This window comes from Anoplolepis gracilipes, chromosome 15 (genome assembly GCF_047496725.1).
Source record: "Anoplolepis gracilipes chromosome 15, ASM4749672v1, whole genome shotgun sequence".
Taxonomy (NCBI): Eukaryota; Metazoa; Arthropoda; class Insecta; order Hymenoptera; family Formicidae; genus Anoplolepis; species Anoplolepis gracilipes.
This window is the reverse complement of record NC_132984.1, coordinates 762,613-781,977: the sequence shown is the minus strand read 5'-3', so window position 1 is coordinate 781,977 and position 19,365 is coordinate 762,613. Positions and strand designations below refer to the sequence as shown.

Below are 19,365 nucleotides of genomic sequence, written 5' to 3'. Positions count from 1 at the left end.
ATATATATACATGTTTTGGGCTCGCGGTCGCAAGTGTGATAAGATGCGCGAAGGAGTATTCATACGATACACACATATCCACACGCAACATATAGAAGCAGCAAGGTAATAGGATTATTACATTTAATACACTACCTCAAATCAATAGAAATATGGATTTACAGTAATAAAAGAAAAATAAACTCCACAGCGGACAACTTATACATTTTTTTTTACACATGTACCGGCCACCGACGTTATTTTTTACGGGACCGCAAAATCTCCACCACTTGACGCTTTGTCGAGAGAGAGAGCACGTGTAATAGATTTTTATTCGTGAGTATTTATTCTTGAGTATGAATTCTCGCCTATCTATGATAATCCTGAGAAACACGAGAGTAGAGTTTTATTAATTTTGTCAACAAGGGATTTATTGATTCTGTATAGAAGAATGCAGCTAATATTTTAAATTCCTTTGCCCATTTCGCAAGTCTGTTTCAGTACAAAAAGAAAGGGAGAGAGAGAACAATGATATAATATATCACTGGGAAAGAAGCCGACATGCAAAGTTAGAGGTCTGATTGGAATTTGCTGATCGATTTTGTGCACTCAAAGATTCAAACTGTGTTTCTCAGGATTAAAAGAGAGACGGACCTACAAATGTACAAATGTATTAGAAAAGTGTATTGTGTGAGAGCGTTGCCGCTGCGGATTTTTAAGAGAAGTAGTCCTTCAAATCCAACAACGCTGCCGAATGCCGAACTGAAAAAAAAAAAAAAAAAAAAAATGAAAGAAAGAAAGAAAGAAAAGTATCAAGAAGAAAAGTATCTTTGCAGCAGAGACGAGATGATGATAGGGATGATTTATTGACTACATTCATAGTCTTTGAAGAGAGAGAGAGTACGATGTTTGATTTATATATTGGTGAATTTTTCTCTCTGTAATTTTATGTATACTATATAAATGACAATTCTCAACGCGTATGTGAGCGAGAGAGATAATTGCGAGAAAGAAGAGCGAGAGAGAAAATAAAGGGAGAGTGAGAGTGAGAGAGAAAGAGTGTGTGTTTACCTTGTACATTTACAAATTGTGGTTATTACGAATGAATTATGATTATTAATTATTATTATTATTATCACGGATTATACTATGATTATTATTATCATCATGTAGAATGCTTCTTACTGACTGAATAAAATGTTTTCAATGTCACTAAATGCCTAATTGCATATTATCATATTCGTTCAACTATCATTTTAATATAGCCAAAGAAGTTCTTAAATAAAATTAAAGAAATAAATTAATAACGATTTATAATTTTTTATTAGAGAATTTAAACAATATTTTTATAATTTTTCCCTTTTTCATTATATCTCGATATATATTTGCTATTAGATCATTAAAGTAAAGTATGAGGGAGGTAGTACATATATATAAATCTCAATATTTTTAGCAGTACATATATATACATATATATATATATATATATATATATAAATCTCAACATTTTAACTAGGAGAGATGTTTGTGACAAATGTAGAAATATTTTATGTACAAGACAGTATAAAAAAAACAAACATATGCTACACTCCTACAACCTTTCTATTTTCAATGTTTTATATAAATATACTCGAATATATTACAAAGTATCAAAAATAAGTTATATAATTCAAAATTAATGAAATATATTTTTTCTGAGTTTTAAAGCATATCAAGGAAATTAATTATTTTATGTGAAATATTATTAGAAAGAAAGAAATGGAAAAAGAGACTTTGTGTTAATCACTAATTAAATTCTCAATTTTTAACTCGTCTAAAATAGTTTTCATAATCGCAATTTTCTTATGCTTTTGCCAGACTTTTCTCTGTAAAGTTTGTATTTGTTTACGTAAACTTTTAATTTCTGTATATTTTTCTTGTCTAACTTTTTCCAAATTGGAAACATTCATGTTCCGTATTCTTTCAGGTGAAATTCTTGTTTCCTTGTCTTCAGTTGGTTTTCGTTTTTCTTGCACTAAGGAAGGTGACGTATTTGTTTCTTTGTCACATACTGAATCTGCGATGTAAATTATTATTTATAATTTACGCACAAAAATATTTCATAATTATTTATTAATAAATACCTAATATCAAACTTACGAATAACAGAATCTTGTTCAAGATTATTTTCCATATCCATCGTCATATTTAAGGGCTTATAGATAACAGGATCTTGTTCAAGATTATTTTCCACATCCATTTTTAAAGAATCAGTTAAAATTGTTGCTGAAAAAAAATTGATTTCATTTCATTTTGCTATCTAAAAAATTGACAATTTGTATTATTAAAAAAATTTACAATCTTAAACTAGAAATAATAAAATACAAAAGAATGTAATGTGTATAATAACATATACTTTCAACTGATTGTGGAGATAACGTTTTTCTTTCATTTTCCCTAACTGGTTCTACATCATCGCAAAATGTATCCTCAAATATCTGTAAAATACACATATATTGATCAGAATTATAACTTTATACTATTTTCTTAAATTGCAAAAATGTTACATCAGTTATATTATTTATACATTCATACTCTATATTTTATTTTATGTATACATGCATATTTTTATATAAAAGATTAAAATACTTGCATGTGGAATAGCGTTTTCTCTCAACCTTACATATACTAAAGATGTGCGATCTATATATTTTTCCTTGAAATGAAGAGAGCAAAGACGACTTCTCTTAGTAACACTTTTGTCTTCGAGATTCATTATTTTTATCCATTTTGCTCTTCTAACAGGATTAGAAGGAAACCTGCAAAGTAAATAATTTATATAAATTAAGTATATGAAACACGATATAAAATAATCAATCTTTTTTTTTTTTTATGTTTGTATGTAAGGTTTCTTAAAAATATAATAAATTAAAGAAAGAAATATAAAGAATCAATAACTAACTAGAATTATTTGAAACCTACATAAAATTTTTTTTCTAATACATTTTCTGACAGTCTATGTCAATTTGTGATTTTATACTCACGAGTGAAACGTTATTTTCATTACTTTCTCGAATTTCATTTGCGTTGCAGTTTTTCCATTAGGACTAGCGGTGTTTTTACATCCAATAGCAATGCAACGAGTGGGCATTTTGTATATACATATATGTATTATGAAAAAGGTGCGAGTAAACAATTGACAGTTGCCGACGAGTTCAACTAAGAGAAATAAATATGACTTTGAGCAATTAATAAACACATTTGAAGACAAAAATATTTATCCTTCTATTACTAGCGCCTGGTTTTCAATTGGCTTTTATTTGTATATTGATATTCAACATCGGAGCTTCCAACTTTGTTTCATAGAACTATTTTGTTTGCATACAGTAAAGATTATCAGCAAGCCTCAGTGACGTAGATACTTTACTGAATAAGCATATTTATTACTTATTTAGTTTCCCCCAAAAACATTATAAAGACAACAATTTTTTCTACGTGTCTCTAAAATAAAGAACTAAACTAGGAAATAAAAAAAATATCGTACACAGACTGGTTTATATTCATATAGGACACATTTTTAATCAATACAAAAAGTAGATTAAACTTTTATGAAATTTAATTTCTTATTTTTCAAACACCCTGTATATAAGATTATAAATATTTTATATACATCATGTATTTTATATACATCGTCTCATATCATTAGGATTAATAAAAACGAAATGAAATAATGAATAAAATTTACAAGCTCGTAAATAGCGTCTTTTATTGTCTATCCAAGCACGAGTCTGCGAATGATTACGTCATTTGCGCATGCGCATGTCACCTGTCACTTTCAAGCCGTGTCAACAACAGCCAATTACAATCGTTACTTCATTCCCATCCTTTCAGGTTCATTTTCAAAACATACCTCGATACTTTGATCCCGTTGACGAAAAATATTTCCCTCTTTCACTCCACTCTCATAATAATTCATGTTCATTTGCCACGCTTCTCAACAATTGTTTACAATAACTGGATCGTTGACAGTTAATTTAATATACCGCAGAGATTACGATTTTTTTTTATTTGCAAGATGATTAGCGAGAATTTGACGCGTAATTGGAATAACAGTTGAACTGTATGTTTATATATGATTTTTCCGACGTAAAACGTCTCTTTTTGCGCTTTTAATAGATCTGTTTCCGATGACATGTTGCCAAATAATACGTTTAACAACCGGGACTTTACGATCTGTATTATTTTTAAGACGACTCACTTCCTCGATTCATATTGTAAGGTAAAAGTATCTCTCATCAAGTTTGATCCAACCTGTTTCAAGTACTATACATTTATTTATTTATTTATTTATTTTTCCAAAGAGCACGTCGTCGTCGAGGGATGGCTGGTTATTGAGAGACTGCCAAAGATATTAAAAGGATCGATCGAAGCATGGATCAGATTATCGACATAGACGACGTCGAGGATGGGATGCGCTCCCCCAAGAGTACGGCAGTCAGCTGTGTCAATTCAAACTCGATATGCTACGTCGCGATTACGATCGCGACCCTGGCCTTCCTTGGCGCCATAGTCTTCGTCTGCAGGGATTACATCAAGGTGCTCCTTTACTGGATCGAGCACCAGAACGGCTGGATGATAGCCGTCATCTTCATAGGCCTGTTCACGGTGGTGTCGTTCCCAATCGTGATCGGCTACCTGTTTCTCATCATCGCCAGCGGCTACCTGTTCGGCGCCGTGCACGGAATAGCGATTGTCATACTCTCCGCCAATCTCGGCATAGCCATAGCCCACGTCACTCTGGGATTGCTGTCCACCAGGCTGCCGATTGGGGCTCTCCTGCAGAGCGACACAGCGAGGGCGATTCTCCGCGTCATCTCCGGGCCTCAGGCCTTCAAGATTGTGCTATTCGCACGACTCACTCCGATTCCTTTTGGTCTTCAAAACACTATTTTTGCGGTATATGCGTGTATAGTATAGTAATACTTGAAAAATACACTATACTTGAACTCGTATGATTCTCTTCCAAGAAGAATTCAAGCTGTATTAAAAAGGCTAATGGTGGCCCAACACCTTATTAATAAACAAGTATAGTGTATTTTTCAAGTGTTCACATTATTTTCTCCACTCCCTGTTTGTTGTGTGTATACTTACATGTGAATGTGTAATTAGGTCAGTAACATAGGTGGTTTTCATTACCACATTGCGAGCGCGATTGGTTTATTGCCGGCACAATTGATCAACGTCTACCTGGGCAGCAGTTTGAGATCGATGCAAGATGTGCTGGAGGATAGATCTACAGCTGCGACCGGCTACATAGTTTTTTGCATCCAGGTGAGTTTGTATGTTTCTTCTGTAAAAAAAAAAAGTTTACATAATAATCTCTATTGTTGCTGTTACAGATATTAGTGGGGCTCTCGCTGATGGTTTATATCGTCCAAAAAGCACGAAAGGAGCTTCAGTTGACGTTATTCAAAGCCGATCTCGCCTCCATGGCAAATTCTCCTCATTACATTCTGGATGGTCTGCCAGATTCCAAGATAATCTTAACGAATCTAATTGCGTAAATTTTTTTTACACTGATTACCATTATACTCAACTGCACAATTGCTTATTAGCAATTAGTAATAATTGAGTTCTTTTGATATTACTATATATTTTTTTAAATTATTGCGTCTTATACTTCCAATATTTCGCTACCAGTAGTACTTCTAAAAATCTAGGCTTTTGAATCTAGCCATTGTTGTAAATCTATTAAAAGGGATAATATGTATTAAGTCTTACCAAAGTTTTAACGTAATTTTAATAATAAGCACATAAAGTTTATTATGAAGCACGTGATATTATGTAAGCACGTATATTTTCGTAAATAATAATAAACAAAGCGCAGGGGAAAGTCAACGTAATTTCGAACCAATACCGTATAAAGCTTCCTTGCAATAAGAGTATATTATAATTTATATATTGCTCATACACATATATACATTTAACATTAATAATAGAGACTGAGAAACTTTACACTTATATCTTTTACATGTTATCAATCAATTATTGGTCTCTTTCAATTCTTCAAATCCAGTTGTTAATGTAACGTTAATGTTTATGCATTTGTCTGTCTTCTCATGCGATATATATTGCATTTGTATATTATACATATATATACACACACACACACATAGTATAAAGATATATACACACATACATATATATATATATATATATATATATATATATATATATATGTATATATAAAATTATGTATGTAAATAATTATAATTATCGTATATTATAATTTTATATACATACGTATAAAATTATCTCTATACGATAATCTATTGAGATGGAGAATGCGTTCTGATGAATAAATTTGACATTCTTTAAGTGAATTTGTGTGTAAATAAATCCCAAACTCGTCGTTAGTTTTATATGTACTTTATAAACATTTATTTTTTTTTTATCTGACTAGAGAGTATTTGCGCGGCTATATCAACGTTTCATTTCGTTTGTCTCGAAACAAGAAGGAATCGACATTTCACGGGTGTGTCGTATATCTCTGTGCATAATATTCTAGTCTTTCTAGCTTCGAGACATTTTATTACGTGTATATTTTATATATCGGAGGAATGGCAGCGATATCGTTTTGTCGTTTTTTTTTTTATTACAGTAAAAACTACATCGTCCCTGCAGCTCATATATATATATATATATATATATATATATATATATATATATACATATATATACATACATACATACATATATATATACACACACACACATATTGCGTCTTTTAATATCTTTCATTCTTTAATTTCTCTTTACATTTCCGTTGTAGTAACCTAGCGTAATTGGAATCACATTATAAAAATCTTTCTTTACATCGTATAATATAATATGTACAAAGGTAAGCCACGTTCGGATCTTAGCATTTGAATAGTTTATCGCTTCTTCTCTACATTTCATAATATACATATATAGTTGCATTATATTCTCGCTTATATATATTATATACCTTGTTTCTCTATGACTTTTGAACTTGTGAGACTGATTTTACATACAGGTGATACAATCATTATATACAAGAGTTTTCAGTCATCAACAAACAATAAAACAAGTGCATCGTTGCACAGAGGATTAAGATACAGAAAAAAATCTCGTGACTATCGCGAATTATTACATACTAACGAGAATCTAAGGATTTTGAAATTTATTCTTACATCGGTAAGAGCTAAGAATATTTTTGTGGAAAAGTCGAAAAGAAAATGAGTCTCGTTATCAACTTGCATCGATGTTTGCAATACACTTTCAGATTTTACATCTCATCATTTAAAAGGCATTCCTGGTGAATAAAAATTTTCTTCAATTAAATGAACGCAAAAGAAATAACAAAACTACAGAATTAATGTCTAACAAAAGATATTTTACAAGGGAAAAGTATCGATAAGCAGTATGTTTCATTCAACTTCGATTGACTGAAATACTTCTGTTACTTTTGTTGACATGAAAAATCTGTAGAGATAATTATTCAGTTGCGGAATAAACAAATATTACGATCAGCACAAAATTTTGTGTTACTCAATTAATTATAACTTGAAAAATTATTATTAGTCAAGCAAAGTATACTTTTTAATTAATTAAAAATTGAAATTATAATGAACTCTATTATAATTATCTATTATAATTAACTAAATAATAAATAACAATCATAATTAACTGGATAAGAAATTTTTTATGTGGATTGATCATAATATTTTCTTGTCAATATATTATGTTTTTTTTAACCAGGAATATTCGTTTCGCTAAATTTAAAATTATCATTATTTTACCGAAGCGAATAGTTTCTCGACTTTTCTCGCGTCAAAAAGTAATCAAGTGTACATCAGTATATTGAATGAAATATTCCGCGAATATTAAATCGCCATGTTTCGATAAAAACTTTCTTAGTGTATTTATTATCTCTAGTCTTTCGTTCGATAAATATATTATTTCAGTAAACATAATAACAACTTTATGGCCGCGCTATAAACGTATAGTTGCAGAATATGGAAGAGATTACACCTATAAAATCAATCTCTAGCTTATACATGTATTAGCTAACCAGTCGATTAGAAAGCTATCGATATCACAAAGTTCCGAAGGATTGATGTCACAAATCATATATATAAATAAGTATAAACAAGCAAAGAGAATGCTTTGTTTCGTAAAGTCCTTTCCACTTTAGAATGGATTCGCAAAAAGGAAAATTGATTCTACTTTATTTCATAAAAACAAAAAAATGCCCAAGAGAACTTTACCAACGTGCTTTAACAGCAAAGTTTTTTTTCTTCGTGAATAAATATGATTTATCCAAGGTAGAAGAGCAAATATAGATCACAACGTTGTGACGTCAAAAATTCTTATTTCAAATAGCAAAAACAAAAGAAGGAAAAAAAAATAACGTAACATGCATCAGAGAACATTCCGTCATTAGAGTCTTACGACTCCCGTCCATTTTATAACGGCAAGAGACTGATTAGATTCGCTCGTGGTTGCGTCAACGATTCCGGGAAGAATTCCACGAGCTTGTCGTAGAGCTCGGTTCGCAAATTATGTACATCGCGCGCGCTCGTGCTCTGCTCCTCCGTCCCTGTCGTTGTGTCGGCCGATACTTCGCTCAGAATCGTGTTCGACTGAGAAACGTCTTCTGACAAACTATTTTGTTTCCGGAATAAAATCGACGTCAACAATTGAAACTGCAAGGAAATAGTAACTGGAGATAAGTAAGATTACGAAACACATTTGGCGAATCGAATTTGGATCACGAATAATAAACATAAATAACTAATTAATAATATTGTAAAGGCTCTATAAATTATAAATAATGAGGAACTATTTGGCGTCCGACTAATTGTAAACTCATTGTATATCACTAATTTTTAATAACGTTTAATTTTCACAATAGATAAAAAATTTTATTATAGAATTTAATCATGTCATAAGCTAATTTATATAAATCCATAATTTTGTTCTAACACCAAATAGTTCCTCATTATTTATAAATAACGAATGATTGTATAAGATAAATAAGATTTGATCTCGATTACTTCTCTCGTTTGCTGCGTGTCATTGTGATCAATAATCTCGAAGATTTCGGTCTGCAGGTACTCGAGAGCCTCTATGCTATTGCTCAAGGCGAGTTCCTTGAATTTATACGTCCTAATAATCAGTTTGCATTTCCTTAAGAACTGTTCGGCCGTAGGCCGGCGCAGTTCCAATTGCCAAAAATCATCGAGACGCAGATTTGGCAAACAAGACCTGCCCGGATTGCCGCCGAATAGAAAATGAACCTGATGAAAAAGTGATTAAAATATTATCGTTCAATTTCTTGTCCTCGCAAGCGTATTTTTTATTTAAATAAATGATTCAATCGCGTGGCAAATAATTTATAACTAAACACTTTCAAACATTCCACACAATTTATTATAATCTTTCATTGTTTACTTTATCAGTAGCTTCATAAAAAAGTTGTAATTTTATATATTTATTTTTAATCGTATATTTGTTTAATTTTTATAGAAAGTCACAGTTTTGTATTTAAAATGCTTGTATTGCTATGTCAAAAAATGAGTTAATTTACTAATAATTTTAAAAATTTATTTATTTATGTAGAGCAAGATGATATGAAATGACGATATACCTTCCTTATGGGATCGTAAACGAGCTGATGTGCGAATCGAGGACACGGCTCGTAATCCTGCATTTTGCTCCAATACTTTTCACCGACGTTATCGTTGCGATATATGCACGACCATTTACAGCTTTGGATATTGTACACCCAGAGAGAGTTTTGCACGATGTCGTCCCTCTTATCCTTATCCTTGTTCAGACCCTGAGAAATATTGTGTCATTTTTATATACATTAAATATATGATTATAATGATTGTAAAATTATATACTTTTACATAACCATAATGTATGATGTATATATGCCCTCAATGATTTAATTTTAACAATTATAAATTTCATTGCGCGTGTGATACAAACCGATAAAACGTAAACCTCGCCGAGTTCAGGATCCATGGTAGCTCTCTGCGTGAATCCAGCCGCGGGAACCTCACTGTATTCTTTCGTCGAGCCAAACTCGTTGTAGTTTATGTATTCAACATGCTGCGTATCGACCTCGTAAGTGAAGAAGTCACTGAGATATTCCTTGCTTCTCTGACCTGCGAATATGTACAACTTTCTCGATCGCTGAAAAGATTGCAAGTACGCTTTATTACGTCTCATCGAAAGCTCTTCTTCTTATTATTATTATATTTATCCTTAATTAAAGATTAGAATACCGACTGGATGAAACAGCATGGAGTGACCGGCACGAGATCTGTAGGTCGGCATATCTCTCGAGCACGGTTTATCGGCGACATCGCAGGCGAGTCTGGTCCAAGTACCGGTCGGCACATGATAAGAATACATTCCCGAGAAGTGCGGTTCTAGTATGAGACCGTGATCGTCAGAACTGCGTAATGGGTAATTAAAGAAACAACATCAGAATAAATTTACGGATAAACAGAATGCGAATTTTTTTTCTCTTTTCTTTCAACGTAACTCACTTTGTTGGATGAGCCAATATTCGTCCGCCAAATACGTAGATGGTGCGTTTCTCCACATCCATTGACATTTGATGATCGAATACGAGAGGAGGTCCGCCCACAGTCCCTGTATCCTCTGATATCTGCGTCCATTTATTCGACTCAATGTCGTAAACGTAAAAGTCACTCTTCAGATTCTCACACGTGCGATATTGCGTATCCAGATACCTGCCTAATGTGAAGAGCTGCCGTCTTTGTGGGTCTAGGCACATCTTGTGACATGAACGTGCACTGGGACCGCCCTAGAAATAACACAATTTGTGAGAGAAGTCAACACAAGTTCATTCCTTGATCTAAAGTATACATTTATCAATAAAATTTAAACTCTTTGCAGCTTTGCGAAGAAATTCTCACATAAAAGATATATAAAATTTATTTTACAAGTCACTCTATATATTTTATTTTATACATACATATATTTTACAATATAAATAAATGTTTTTTACACTTTATAATTGTGTTGAGAAAATTACTAATTTTTAAATTTATATCTGAGAAAAGATTCCATATCGATTCTCTCTTTCAAAATGCAGTTTGACATAGTACAAAGAAATAATTATAAAGTATATTGTTACATACCATCAAATCGCTTTCCATTTACACCATAACTCAGTTATAATCTGCACAAGTGCGAGACCGTGCGCTTTAGTGAGTTCACAAAAGTCACTTTAAAAGTAAGGTTATAAACCTTATGCAATAACCTTGTCACCAAATAAACAAGCAAGAACAAAATGACATAATAATAATATTAATAAATTAATATTATTATTATGAATATTCTCACTCGCACGTTCCTTTAACTTACTGAACAATGACGTCATTATCCGAGTCTAAAAACTCGTGTAATAATGGAAAGCAACTAATGTATGCAATGTAAAAAAAATAAACTATGCATTTTTTTTACAATAATCAGTTCATATTGTATAACTGAATAAAACTTATCAAGTACTACCAACCACCGCCTCGGTATCCTTGCATATCAGGGTCCATTTGCCAGCTTCTATATCGTAGGACCATAAGTCGGAAAGATCTTGGTTACCGTCCCATCCGCCAAAGAGATAAAGCACCTCGGCCGTAGAATCGAGCACCATTTGATGACCACCCCGCATTCCGGGCTTGGGCTCGCTAGACGATATCTTCGTCCAAATTGCTCTATAAGTTTGAGCATTGATATAATCGCTTAAGAGGCCCGCTAAAAATTAACGCATTTAACAATGTTATATAAGCCCACGGTTGTGAAAACAAACACAAAGGGGATGATTGAATGCGACCGAACACGCGTTTGGACTTACTCGAAAGCGCGTTGCCGATAAAACGTTCTGCCTGCAGATGATCACCCTTGGTGACCAGCAGATTGTACAGCGTCGACAGTCGCGGATCCTCCAAGAGAACGCCGGTGACCCTTTGCAGGGTTTTGACAATCTCGGGCTGTTCTATTTGTCGAAAATGTTTCATACACAGTCTTATTATCTCCTTCTGCCGATACTGCAATATGACGCATGATTATATTTTCATCTGTCAGAAATTGGAAAATTTCCCATTCCACGATGGAGTTACCTTGTTGAACCACTCGAGGCAAGGCCTTACTATTTTGGACTCGTTTATACCGGTTAGTCTAATATGCCATATGGAAAAGTTGAAACTAGGACCCCAAGACTGCAGGGGAAGCACCTTTATGTATCGAATGGGAAAGCAATTTCCTTCATTTCCCAAAACATGTTTTAGGTCAAAAGTCTCTGGTATCGAGTCGTTTCTTAGTCCACTGAGATATTAAAGTCAAGGTTAGATAATAAAGAAAGCAAACAAATAATAAATGAAAATAAGTGGTCAAAACAAACCTTTCAAGAAGTTTTATCATGTTTTCTGGTTCTAACCCGCCAAATATCTTAAACTTTTTTATGTTACACACGTGTGTTTTCTCATATTTGCCAAAAGTGATGTACTTGACGATGGAAGGACTTTGAAGCTTAAGAATAAGGTACTGAAAAATCGACGAGACGATAAATAATAAAACGAGAGATCATCAAGACATAGACGGACAATCCATACCTGTGGATGATTGTCGATATCCGAGGACCAACGTGAAGTCTGATCCGATGGTATATCGACGATGATATTTCTGGAAAAAAAAAAAAAAAAAAAAAATGAAAAGTGAGTCAAGAGGTCAGAATCGCTCGATCTCTTTGTGATTTAATTCAAATACGAAAAAGAGATTTCGCTGGGATAGGATCACTTTTTTAGGTTAAGAGATCGCGATACGCTGGATTTCCCCTCCCCCCTTCGTCACGGCCGCGATGCGACGTACGGACGCCGATTTGGATACTCACTCGGGTATGTAAGAGGAAGAATAGCTGGAGCACTTGTAAATTCGATACTCCAACACCTTTTGAAAATCATCACTCTCGCTCGACGCCATGTTATACAAATGACATAACCTTCAACCTTCAACCGCTCTGAGATACGTCATGGATGTAGCAAGAAAATAGAGAGTGATCGCTCGAAACAGATTTCTGTTCCTTTCTCTTGCACTTTCTACGCTTCTGCACTTTTTCTTCAAATGTCATCTTTACAAAAAAAAAAAAAAAAAAAAAAAAAATAAATAAATCGCGTAACAAATCCCTTTCAGAATTATTAACAAATAAATAAATAAAAATATATATCTTTATTATAATAAAGTATACAGGGTGTTCCATTTTAAGTGTGCATCCCAAATAACCTTTTTATTTTTGATTTTAGAGAAAAATGTTTTCGACAAAAGTTGTATGGTTTCGAAGGGACAAGGGAAAATAAAATGGTACCATTGGTTTGACCTTGGATTACTATTGCGCATGCGCGAATTTTATCCACTCTTTTGACATACTGCGTCCATATCTTCTTTATCACATAGCCCATGCATTATCCTTCTGACGTCTGTGGCGTCACGGCCGTACACGTGCGCATCTGATCAACTAATAATGATTTAAATATCGAAAATAAAAGAAAAGGAAAAGGGAGAGTCTGCGATCCAGGGTCTTTGGAGCCGCCGCGTTCGAGACAGCTGTCGTGCGCATCGTAACGTAAACTGTCATGGTACGTAAACAATCGCGAGAGACATCAGGATGTCCGGACATATGTACGCGTCCGACATACGAAGAGCCGTACAGATCGATATGCTTTCGTATTGTTAACATGCCAACCAGGAGGTAGGCGAGGTGATGAGCGATAAGGAGACGATGGAGGACGGCGTACGACGACACTCGCGGACGCTCTGCGAGAGCGACGAGATTGAGAATTCGGACGAGAGCAGCGAGAGCAGACCGTCCGGGGAGAGGTGGGCCCCTGTCGGGGCGAACGACGGCGACGAGTTCACGGACGAGTACAAATATGTCAACGCCAACGTAGACAAGTGCGTCTCTCATCCTTTTTCTCTCTCTTTCTTCAAGTATAAAAATCTGTAATAATATATATATTTGAACATATGTAATATGTATACTTTATAAATAGAGTGTTTGAGAGATAGATGATCAAACTTTAAAATCACATTCTATTCTTTGTAAAGATGAAAATAGTTACATGAACGTGGGCTTAGAATTGTTTTTTTTCGAGTTATAAATACTCTTTGTTTACAACAGAGTTTGACAAGAATACTTTGTTACTGGATTTTCTTCCGCAATAACATATGTTTCTTGTCAACATCTTGTGGATTATTTAAAAATTATTTTAATTTTATGAAAATAAAGCAATAATATCTCACAATAGTTTCATAGTATAGCAGCAAGAGTCTCTTAAGTAAAATTAAATGAAAAATAATATATTCTCAAAAATAAAAATCCAGAGAATTTTGACTGAAAAATATAACATAATTAATTCATATTGATTACTTGATTTTCTTTTCAATCCATCAATTGATTTAGCATTTTTATCAAACTCTGTCATAAAAAGAAATATTTATAATTTAAAAAGGAAGCATTTATATGACTTTATTCATTCTCATAATGAGTAGAATATCTTTTTAAAAGTTATCTAGTTTTGAAACATTCTGTCTATATATACATATATATTATTAATAATATTATATTAAAATTATATACTTTATATCAATTTTAATTATATCATTACATAAGAATCACAATTAAAAATGTATATAAAAGATAAGTTTTTTTTTTAATTGTAGATATAAAATAATTCTCCTTTATATTTCTAGTCTTGCTTATGATATGGAGAGGGTAAAAATGTTAGAAGAAGAGCAGGAGATGTTGAACTCATCTCTTATAGCATTAACCACCCACTTTGCTCAGGTACGAAAATCAAAAACCTATATTCATCCACAATTGAATTTAATTATCGCGCTTAATCATATTTAGGTATTAATTTATGGAAATTCCTATGCAGGTTCAGTTTCGTCTACGACAGATTGTGGACGCACCAACCAGTGAAAAGGAATCGCTGCTCAAAGAGTTGGAGGAATTCGCGTTTAGGGGAATACCGGATGTACCGAATAATTTAGTGTTAGACAGCAGATCTATCACACCGATTTCCTCGGTAGCCTGTGATCGAAATGTAAGCCATATGGAAAGCAAATTTTCCACAATTTTTTCAGTTTTTTATTACTTTTATTGCTTTGTATAGCTTTATTTATTATTCATTTTATATCTAGTCATTTCTAACTACTGTTTTATATTATATTTTTATTTTTACTCTATATTTTTATTTTTTACTCTTATATTTTATTTCTTTTTTCTTTCATTCCATTTATTTATGTAAGATATAAACTTTATTTATTAAGATATAAATTTATATATTTATGTTTTATAATTGTGCTTTATTTTTTTAATACTATTTTGTGCAATAAAATTTTTCCACATATTTTTCTTTTATTTATCATTTTATTTCCATATCCTGATGCATTCATTCTTTTTCTACGCGTGATTAATTTAATGTCATTGACAAAAACATGCTTAAATTACTTTTATAATTTTCTACATTTTTTTCCGGCTATAACATAATAGTGGTGAGAGAACGTTTTACACAATTTCTTTTTTTCTTAATGTTTATCGCTATTTAATATTATTTGATAGTTGTTTAATTGCATTTGTCGAATGTAACTGTAGGTGACTGATGTAATTACTGATGCGGAAGTCGAATCCAAAATGGCATTGCAAAGAACGAAACAGAGAGAACTGATAAGTCAATTGAAATCTCAATTGGAGGATCTCGAAAAGTACGCGTACGAAACTGGTGACGCTGATCTACCGCAGAGTGTCATTCTCGAGAGACAAAATATCATAATTAGTGAGTTTTAGAATTTTATCAGAATTATTACATTGCGCGAAAAAGGGAAACGAAAGATAAAAATCGCTCTGCTCGCAGGTCATTTAAAAGAGAAGTTGAACTTTGACGTCGACGATCTATGCAAATTACCGGCTGACGATCTCAGGTGGCAAGTCGATTACGCCATAAGTCAAGTATGTGAAATTTTGAAACGTCTCAACGTTTTGATAGAAATTTTATTCGAAATCAAAAGTGTATACACAATGTTTACGAGATATTCTTTCATTCAAAAAGGATAATCCTTAATAATCATACGAACTGTCAAAACGATCAAAAGAACATCTGCTGCTTCTGAGACATTTGTAGCGTAACATAATATTTCTATGCAATTTATTTGATATAAACTAATAATATATTAATAATATATATCATACGACAGATTGTCAGTCCATTGAAGATGAAGGAGCAACTTGTCTCTCAGCTAAAGACGCAGGTCGCCGACCTGGAGCGTTTCATAAATTATCTTCAGGGCGAAGTCAGCACGGAAACCTTGGCGTGCACGTGCGCGTGTCCGGTGCACGCAGGTGGTTCGTCAGGTTCCTCCTACGGCTCCAAACGACGCTTCGACCGGGGAAGAGGACCGGTCGAGGGGGACGTGAACAGCGCCAGCCGCACCAGGACTCTGAATACCGTGCGGAAGGTGGTCGCGCTCTTGCACATGTTCCTGATGTCGCAGCTGGGTTGCGGCAGCGAACGGGTGCGTCGGAATTTTGGCGGTAAGAAGAATTCGGTGCACAATTGGCGGGATCTGCGCACTAGACTTGACATCGCCGTCCAGCACGTGCTGGAGACGATTGCGGAAATGTCACAGCGGCAACAGCGCCGGCCCGACGATGACGACGAGGAGGACGATGACGATATCGACGACAACGAGAACGATTACACGTCGGACTCGGACTTGGCATCGCACGCCAACGCGAGACTCACGTCCGCCGTGAGAAAGCACCTCGCCACCTCGATCAGGGATCTCGTGCAGCATGGCTTGACCGCGGACGTGACGCGTTCCGGATCCAGCGTGGTGCCGTTCGTCGGCTGCTTCCCGCAGCGCGACGTCACGTCGGCGAATTTCATGCACGTCTGGGAACTGATACTCAAGTACTACGAGATCAAAAACGGGCAATGTTACAATTCCAGTCCCGCGCAGAAGCTGTCACAAAGCTTCAATCTCGACCTCGCCACCGGGAGGATAGCCTCATCGAAACAGGTATCCACATAAAAGATACAAGATGTCCAGGAAATTATGACGTGCGACTGATAAGAAAATAAAGTCAGAACATGTGCTGTAATTGTAATAAGATTCCACTGGACATTCTATGTAAATGATAATCCTGTATCATTATTTATCTCTTTATGTACTTTTTTTTCTAGAGCTTATTGACGACGATAGGTAATATTATCGCCTCTCACACTCCGTACAAGCGAAGTTACGACTCGCATTTTAAGGCGTTCGTATGCGCGGCTTTGAAGTGAGTAATAATGACATTGCTTTGCTGGCAAGTTATAAAATAAAATTATTCAAATTTTTTATTATAACTCTATATCAGTATTTATTATAATTATTTATTAATCTCTATCGAATAATTATTTTTAGCGCGAATAAACTGGTGATATGGCTGAAGTTGATCTTGCAATGCCAATATCTTCTGGAAAATTATTATCTCTCATGGAGCTATGTTGTAAAGACAGGTGCGTATCGAATTAAATAATTTAAATTAATTAAATTAATAAATTAAATAATCAGGGAAAAGTAATGATTCTGATGACGGAACTTTTAGGTTTTCAAGACGCGTTTCACACCTTGGACCGCCTCACCAGTTACAAGTTTAACTTACCGGTGGACTTGGCCGTGCGACAGTTTCAGAATATAAAGGACGCATTTTGATTGTACAATCTCATCGTTAACATTTCGTGCAAATGACAATGTAATCGTAGAACTTACATATATCTTTCGGTATCTTCCATACACAAGCTATAACACGAGGAATTGTACATGTGAGCGATAAAAATATGCAAAGTGAGTTACTAGGAATGAATAATGAATATAGTTTTCGTTAATACAAAAAAAAAAAAAGAACAATTTAGGTAAACATGAGATATAATTTTTTTTTATTAAAGTTTCTTTTTTAATGGAATATTATATTCCTATTAAATGTAAAAATGGTAAAAGCGTTTAAAACTATTTAAATTGTGCTCTATACGATTTCCTTCGTATTTCTAAGAGATTTTTTATTTCCGGTAACTCACACTGTATATGAGCATGCGTTAAGAGATTCTCAAAGTTTATATCATAAAAACGTTCCTTTTCTTAGTCCCTAAGTGCTCAGTATATATTAAATGCATTTAGAGAGAGAGAGAGAGAGAGAGAGAGAGAGAGAGAGAGAGAGAGAGAGTTGAATTGCAATAACTTATTAGATAATTTACCTTTTTAAGATATCGTATCAGTATTTGTATAAATCAGTTATGAATGTATAAACTTGTTTCTTGATTTTCATTTTATATAGAATGATAAAGTTTACAAGTGTTGAAAAAAAAATCTTGATTAAACTTTACATATCTATTGAGATATTTTCTGTTGGATGTAAATGAAAGGCGTGTTAAAGATACAAGAATTGAGTCGAACAAAACTAGTCACCTCGAAAAATAATCATTCCATATTTTACACATTTATGCTTTGTATCACAATGCATTTGAGAGAGAGACAGAGAGAGAGAGAGAGAGAGAGAGAGAGAGAGAGAGAGAGAGAGTGAGAGAGAGAGAAATATATCAAAGATGTGTAATATCATGTTATCGTGACTAGAAACTTGTTGCACTGAACACGTTTATATTATATATATAAGGCGTTTTATGTATATTTACACATAACTAGTATAAGAAAATGTTATACACACACACACACACACACACACACACACACATATATATATATATATATATATATAATGCACGTGCATATGCATATATATATATGTTGCATAGGCTTTTTATAAAATCAAAATTATTTTTCCAAAAGATTTAGTCTCTTTATCGAGCGTCGAATCTTGTGGTTTCATAAAAAGCTCAAGCTTTTTGTGTAAAAAGAATGCTAAATTTACAAAGAGTCTGCAACATATATGTATATATATAAAAGATATATATATATATATATATACATATATATATATATATCTTACATAAATATAAATAAGATGCAAACCTAGTCTGCTTTTTATAAAACCAATGAATTATTTTAAATTAGTTCCATATAGATATATATATATATATATATATATATATATATATATATATATATATATATATATATATATAGAAAAAAAGTATATAGTTGCAGAAAATATACCTACGATGCAATGTAAAGACATAATTGTTATGTACAATAATACAGTTCTCTGATGGTCTACACATATTAGTGCTTTAGATATTTAATATAATACACACATACAAGAAAGTACACAAAAATCTCGCGTCAGTCCAT

At 33.3% G+C, this 19,365-nt stretch overlaps 4 protein-coding genes across 5 annotated transcripts; 2 read left to right on the top strand and 2 right to left on the bottom strand.

Annotated features, from left to right (window-relative positions):
- Positions 1 to 1,404: 1,404 nt before the first annotated feature.
- LOC140673896 (uncharacterized) lies at positions 1,405 to 3,501 on the bottom strand. Of its 2 annotated transcripts, XM_072907146.1 has the most exons (6): positions 3,251 to 3,501; positions 3,003 to 3,177; positions 2,612 to 2,777; positions 2,375 to 2,456; positions 2,119 to 2,244; positions 1,406 to 2,035 (listed from the first exon to the last, which is right to left on the bottom strand). In XM_072907146.1, exons 2-6 carry the CDS (start codon positions 3,107 to 3,109, stop codon positions 1,758 to 1,760), a joined length of 759 nt encoding a protein of 252 aa, XP_072763247.1. In that variant the 5' UTR covers positions 3,110 to 3,177; positions 3,251 to 3,501; the 3' UTR covers positions 1,406 to 1,757. The 2 variants fall into 2 exon arrangements, with proteins under 2 accessions (XP_072763246.1, XP_072763247.1); XM_072907145.1 differs by having other exon boundaries at positions 1,405 to 2,035; positions 3,003 to 3,501.
- A 331-nt stretch (positions 3,502 to 3,832) lies between these two features.
- Positions 3,833 to 6,158, top strand: LOC140673895 (transmembrane protein 64). Its single transcript, XM_072907144.1, has 4 exons — positions 3,833 to 4,237; positions 4,320 to 4,914; positions 5,128 to 5,289; positions 5,358 to 6,158. The coding sequence occupies exons 2-4, from the start codon at positions 4,390 to 4,392 to the stop codon at positions 5,520 to 5,522; spliced, it is 852 nt and encodes a 283-aa protein (XP_072763245.1). The 5' UTR covers positions 3,833 to 4,237; positions 4,320 to 4,389; the 3' UTR covers positions 5,523 to 6,158.
- Positions 6,159 to 6,371: 213 nt separating this feature from the next.
- Muskelin (muskelin 1) lies at positions 6,372 to 13,068 on the bottom strand. Its single transcript, XM_072907135.1, has 12 exons — positions 12,911 to 13,068; positions 12,633 to 12,702; positions 12,422 to 12,564; positions 12,141 to 12,345; positions 11,876 to 12,068; positions 11,540 to 11,775; positions 10,545 to 10,825; positions 10,282 to 10,450; positions 9,979 to 10,185; positions 9,632 to 9,823; positions 9,039 to 9,281; positions 6,372 to 8,687 (listed from the first exon to the last, which is right to left on the bottom strand). The coding sequence occupies exons 1-12, from the start codon at positions 12,997 to 12,999 to the stop codon at positions 8,448 to 8,450; spliced, it is 2,268 nt and encodes a 755-aa protein (XP_072763236.1). The 5' UTR covers positions 13,000 to 13,068; the 3' UTR covers positions 6,372 to 8,447.
- Positions 13,069 to 13,409: 341 nt separating this feature from the next.
- LOC140673892 (RUN domain-containing protein 1) lies at positions 13,410 to 19,149 on the top strand. The gene is made up of 10 exons (XM_072907139.1): positions 13,410 to 13,652; positions 13,763 to 13,968; positions 14,767 to 14,860; positions 14,955 to 15,122; positions 15,674 to 15,854; positions 15,933 to 16,027; positions 16,273 to 17,097; positions 17,262 to 17,359; positions 17,485 to 17,579; positions 17,669 to 19,149. The coding sequence occupies exons 1-10, from the start codon at positions 13,650 to 13,652 to the stop codon at positions 17,773 to 17,775; spliced, it is 1,872 nt and encodes a 623-aa protein (XP_072763240.1). The 5' UTR covers positions 13,410 to 13,649; the 3' UTR covers positions 17,776 to 19,149.
- Positions 19,150 to 19,365: the final 216 nt, after the last annotated feature.

What these genes read in the sequence shown, in the direction of transcription:
- LOC140673892 (XM_072907139.1), top strand. An exon ending in CGGTAGCCTGTGATCGAAAT is followed by an intron (nt 15,123 to 15,673) that starts GTAAGCCATATG and finishes ATGTAACTGTAG; the next exon opens with GTGACTGATGTAATTACTGA. An exon ending in GAGACAAAATATCATAATTA is followed by an intron (nt 15,855 to 15,932) that starts GTGAGTTTTAGA and finishes CTCTGCTCGCAG; the next exon opens with GTCATTTAAAAGAGAAGTTG.
- LOC140673895 (XM_072907144.1), top strand. Translation starts at nt 4,390, where the DNA reads ATGGATCAGATTATCGACATAGACGACGTCGAGGATGGGATGCGCTCC. An exon ending in TTCAAAACACTATTTTTGCG is followed by an intron (nt 4,915 to 5,127) that starts GTATATGCGTGT and finishes ATGTGTAATTAG; the next exon opens with GTCAGTAACATAGGTGGTTT. An exon ending in ACATAGTTTTTTGCATCCAG is followed by an intron (nt 5,290 to 5,357) that starts GTGAGTTTGTAT and finishes TTGCTGTTACAG; the next exon opens with ATATTAGTGGGGCTCTCGCT.
- LOC140673896 (XM_072907145.1), bottom strand. Translation starts at nt 3,109, where the DNA reads ATGCCCACTCGTTGCATTGCTATTGGATGTAAAAACACCGCTAGTCCT. An exon ending in ATGAAAATAACGTTTCACTC is followed by an intron (nt 2,778 to 3,002) that starts GTGAGTATAAAA and finishes TTTACTTTGCAG; the next exon opens with GTTTCCTTCTAATCCTGTTA. An exon ending in GAGAAAACGCTATTCCACAT is followed by an intron (nt 2,457 to 2,611) that starts GCAAGTATTTTA and finishes TGTATTTTACAG; the next exon opens with ATATTTGAGGATACATTTTG.
- Muskelin (XM_072907135.1), bottom strand. Translation starts at nt 12,999, where the DNA reads ATGGCGTCGAGCGAGAGTGATGATTTTCAAAAGGTGTTGGAGTATCGA. An exon ending in ATGATAAAACTTCTTGAAAG is followed by an intron (nt 12,346 to 12,421) that starts GTTTGTTTTGAC and finishes TTAATATCTCAG; the next exon opens with TGGACTAAGAAACGACTCGA. An exon ending in TATCGGCAACGCGCTTTCGA is followed by an intron (nt 11,776 to 11,875) that starts GTAAGTCCAAAC and finishes GTTAATTTTTAG; the next exon opens with CGGGCCTCTTAAGCGATTAT.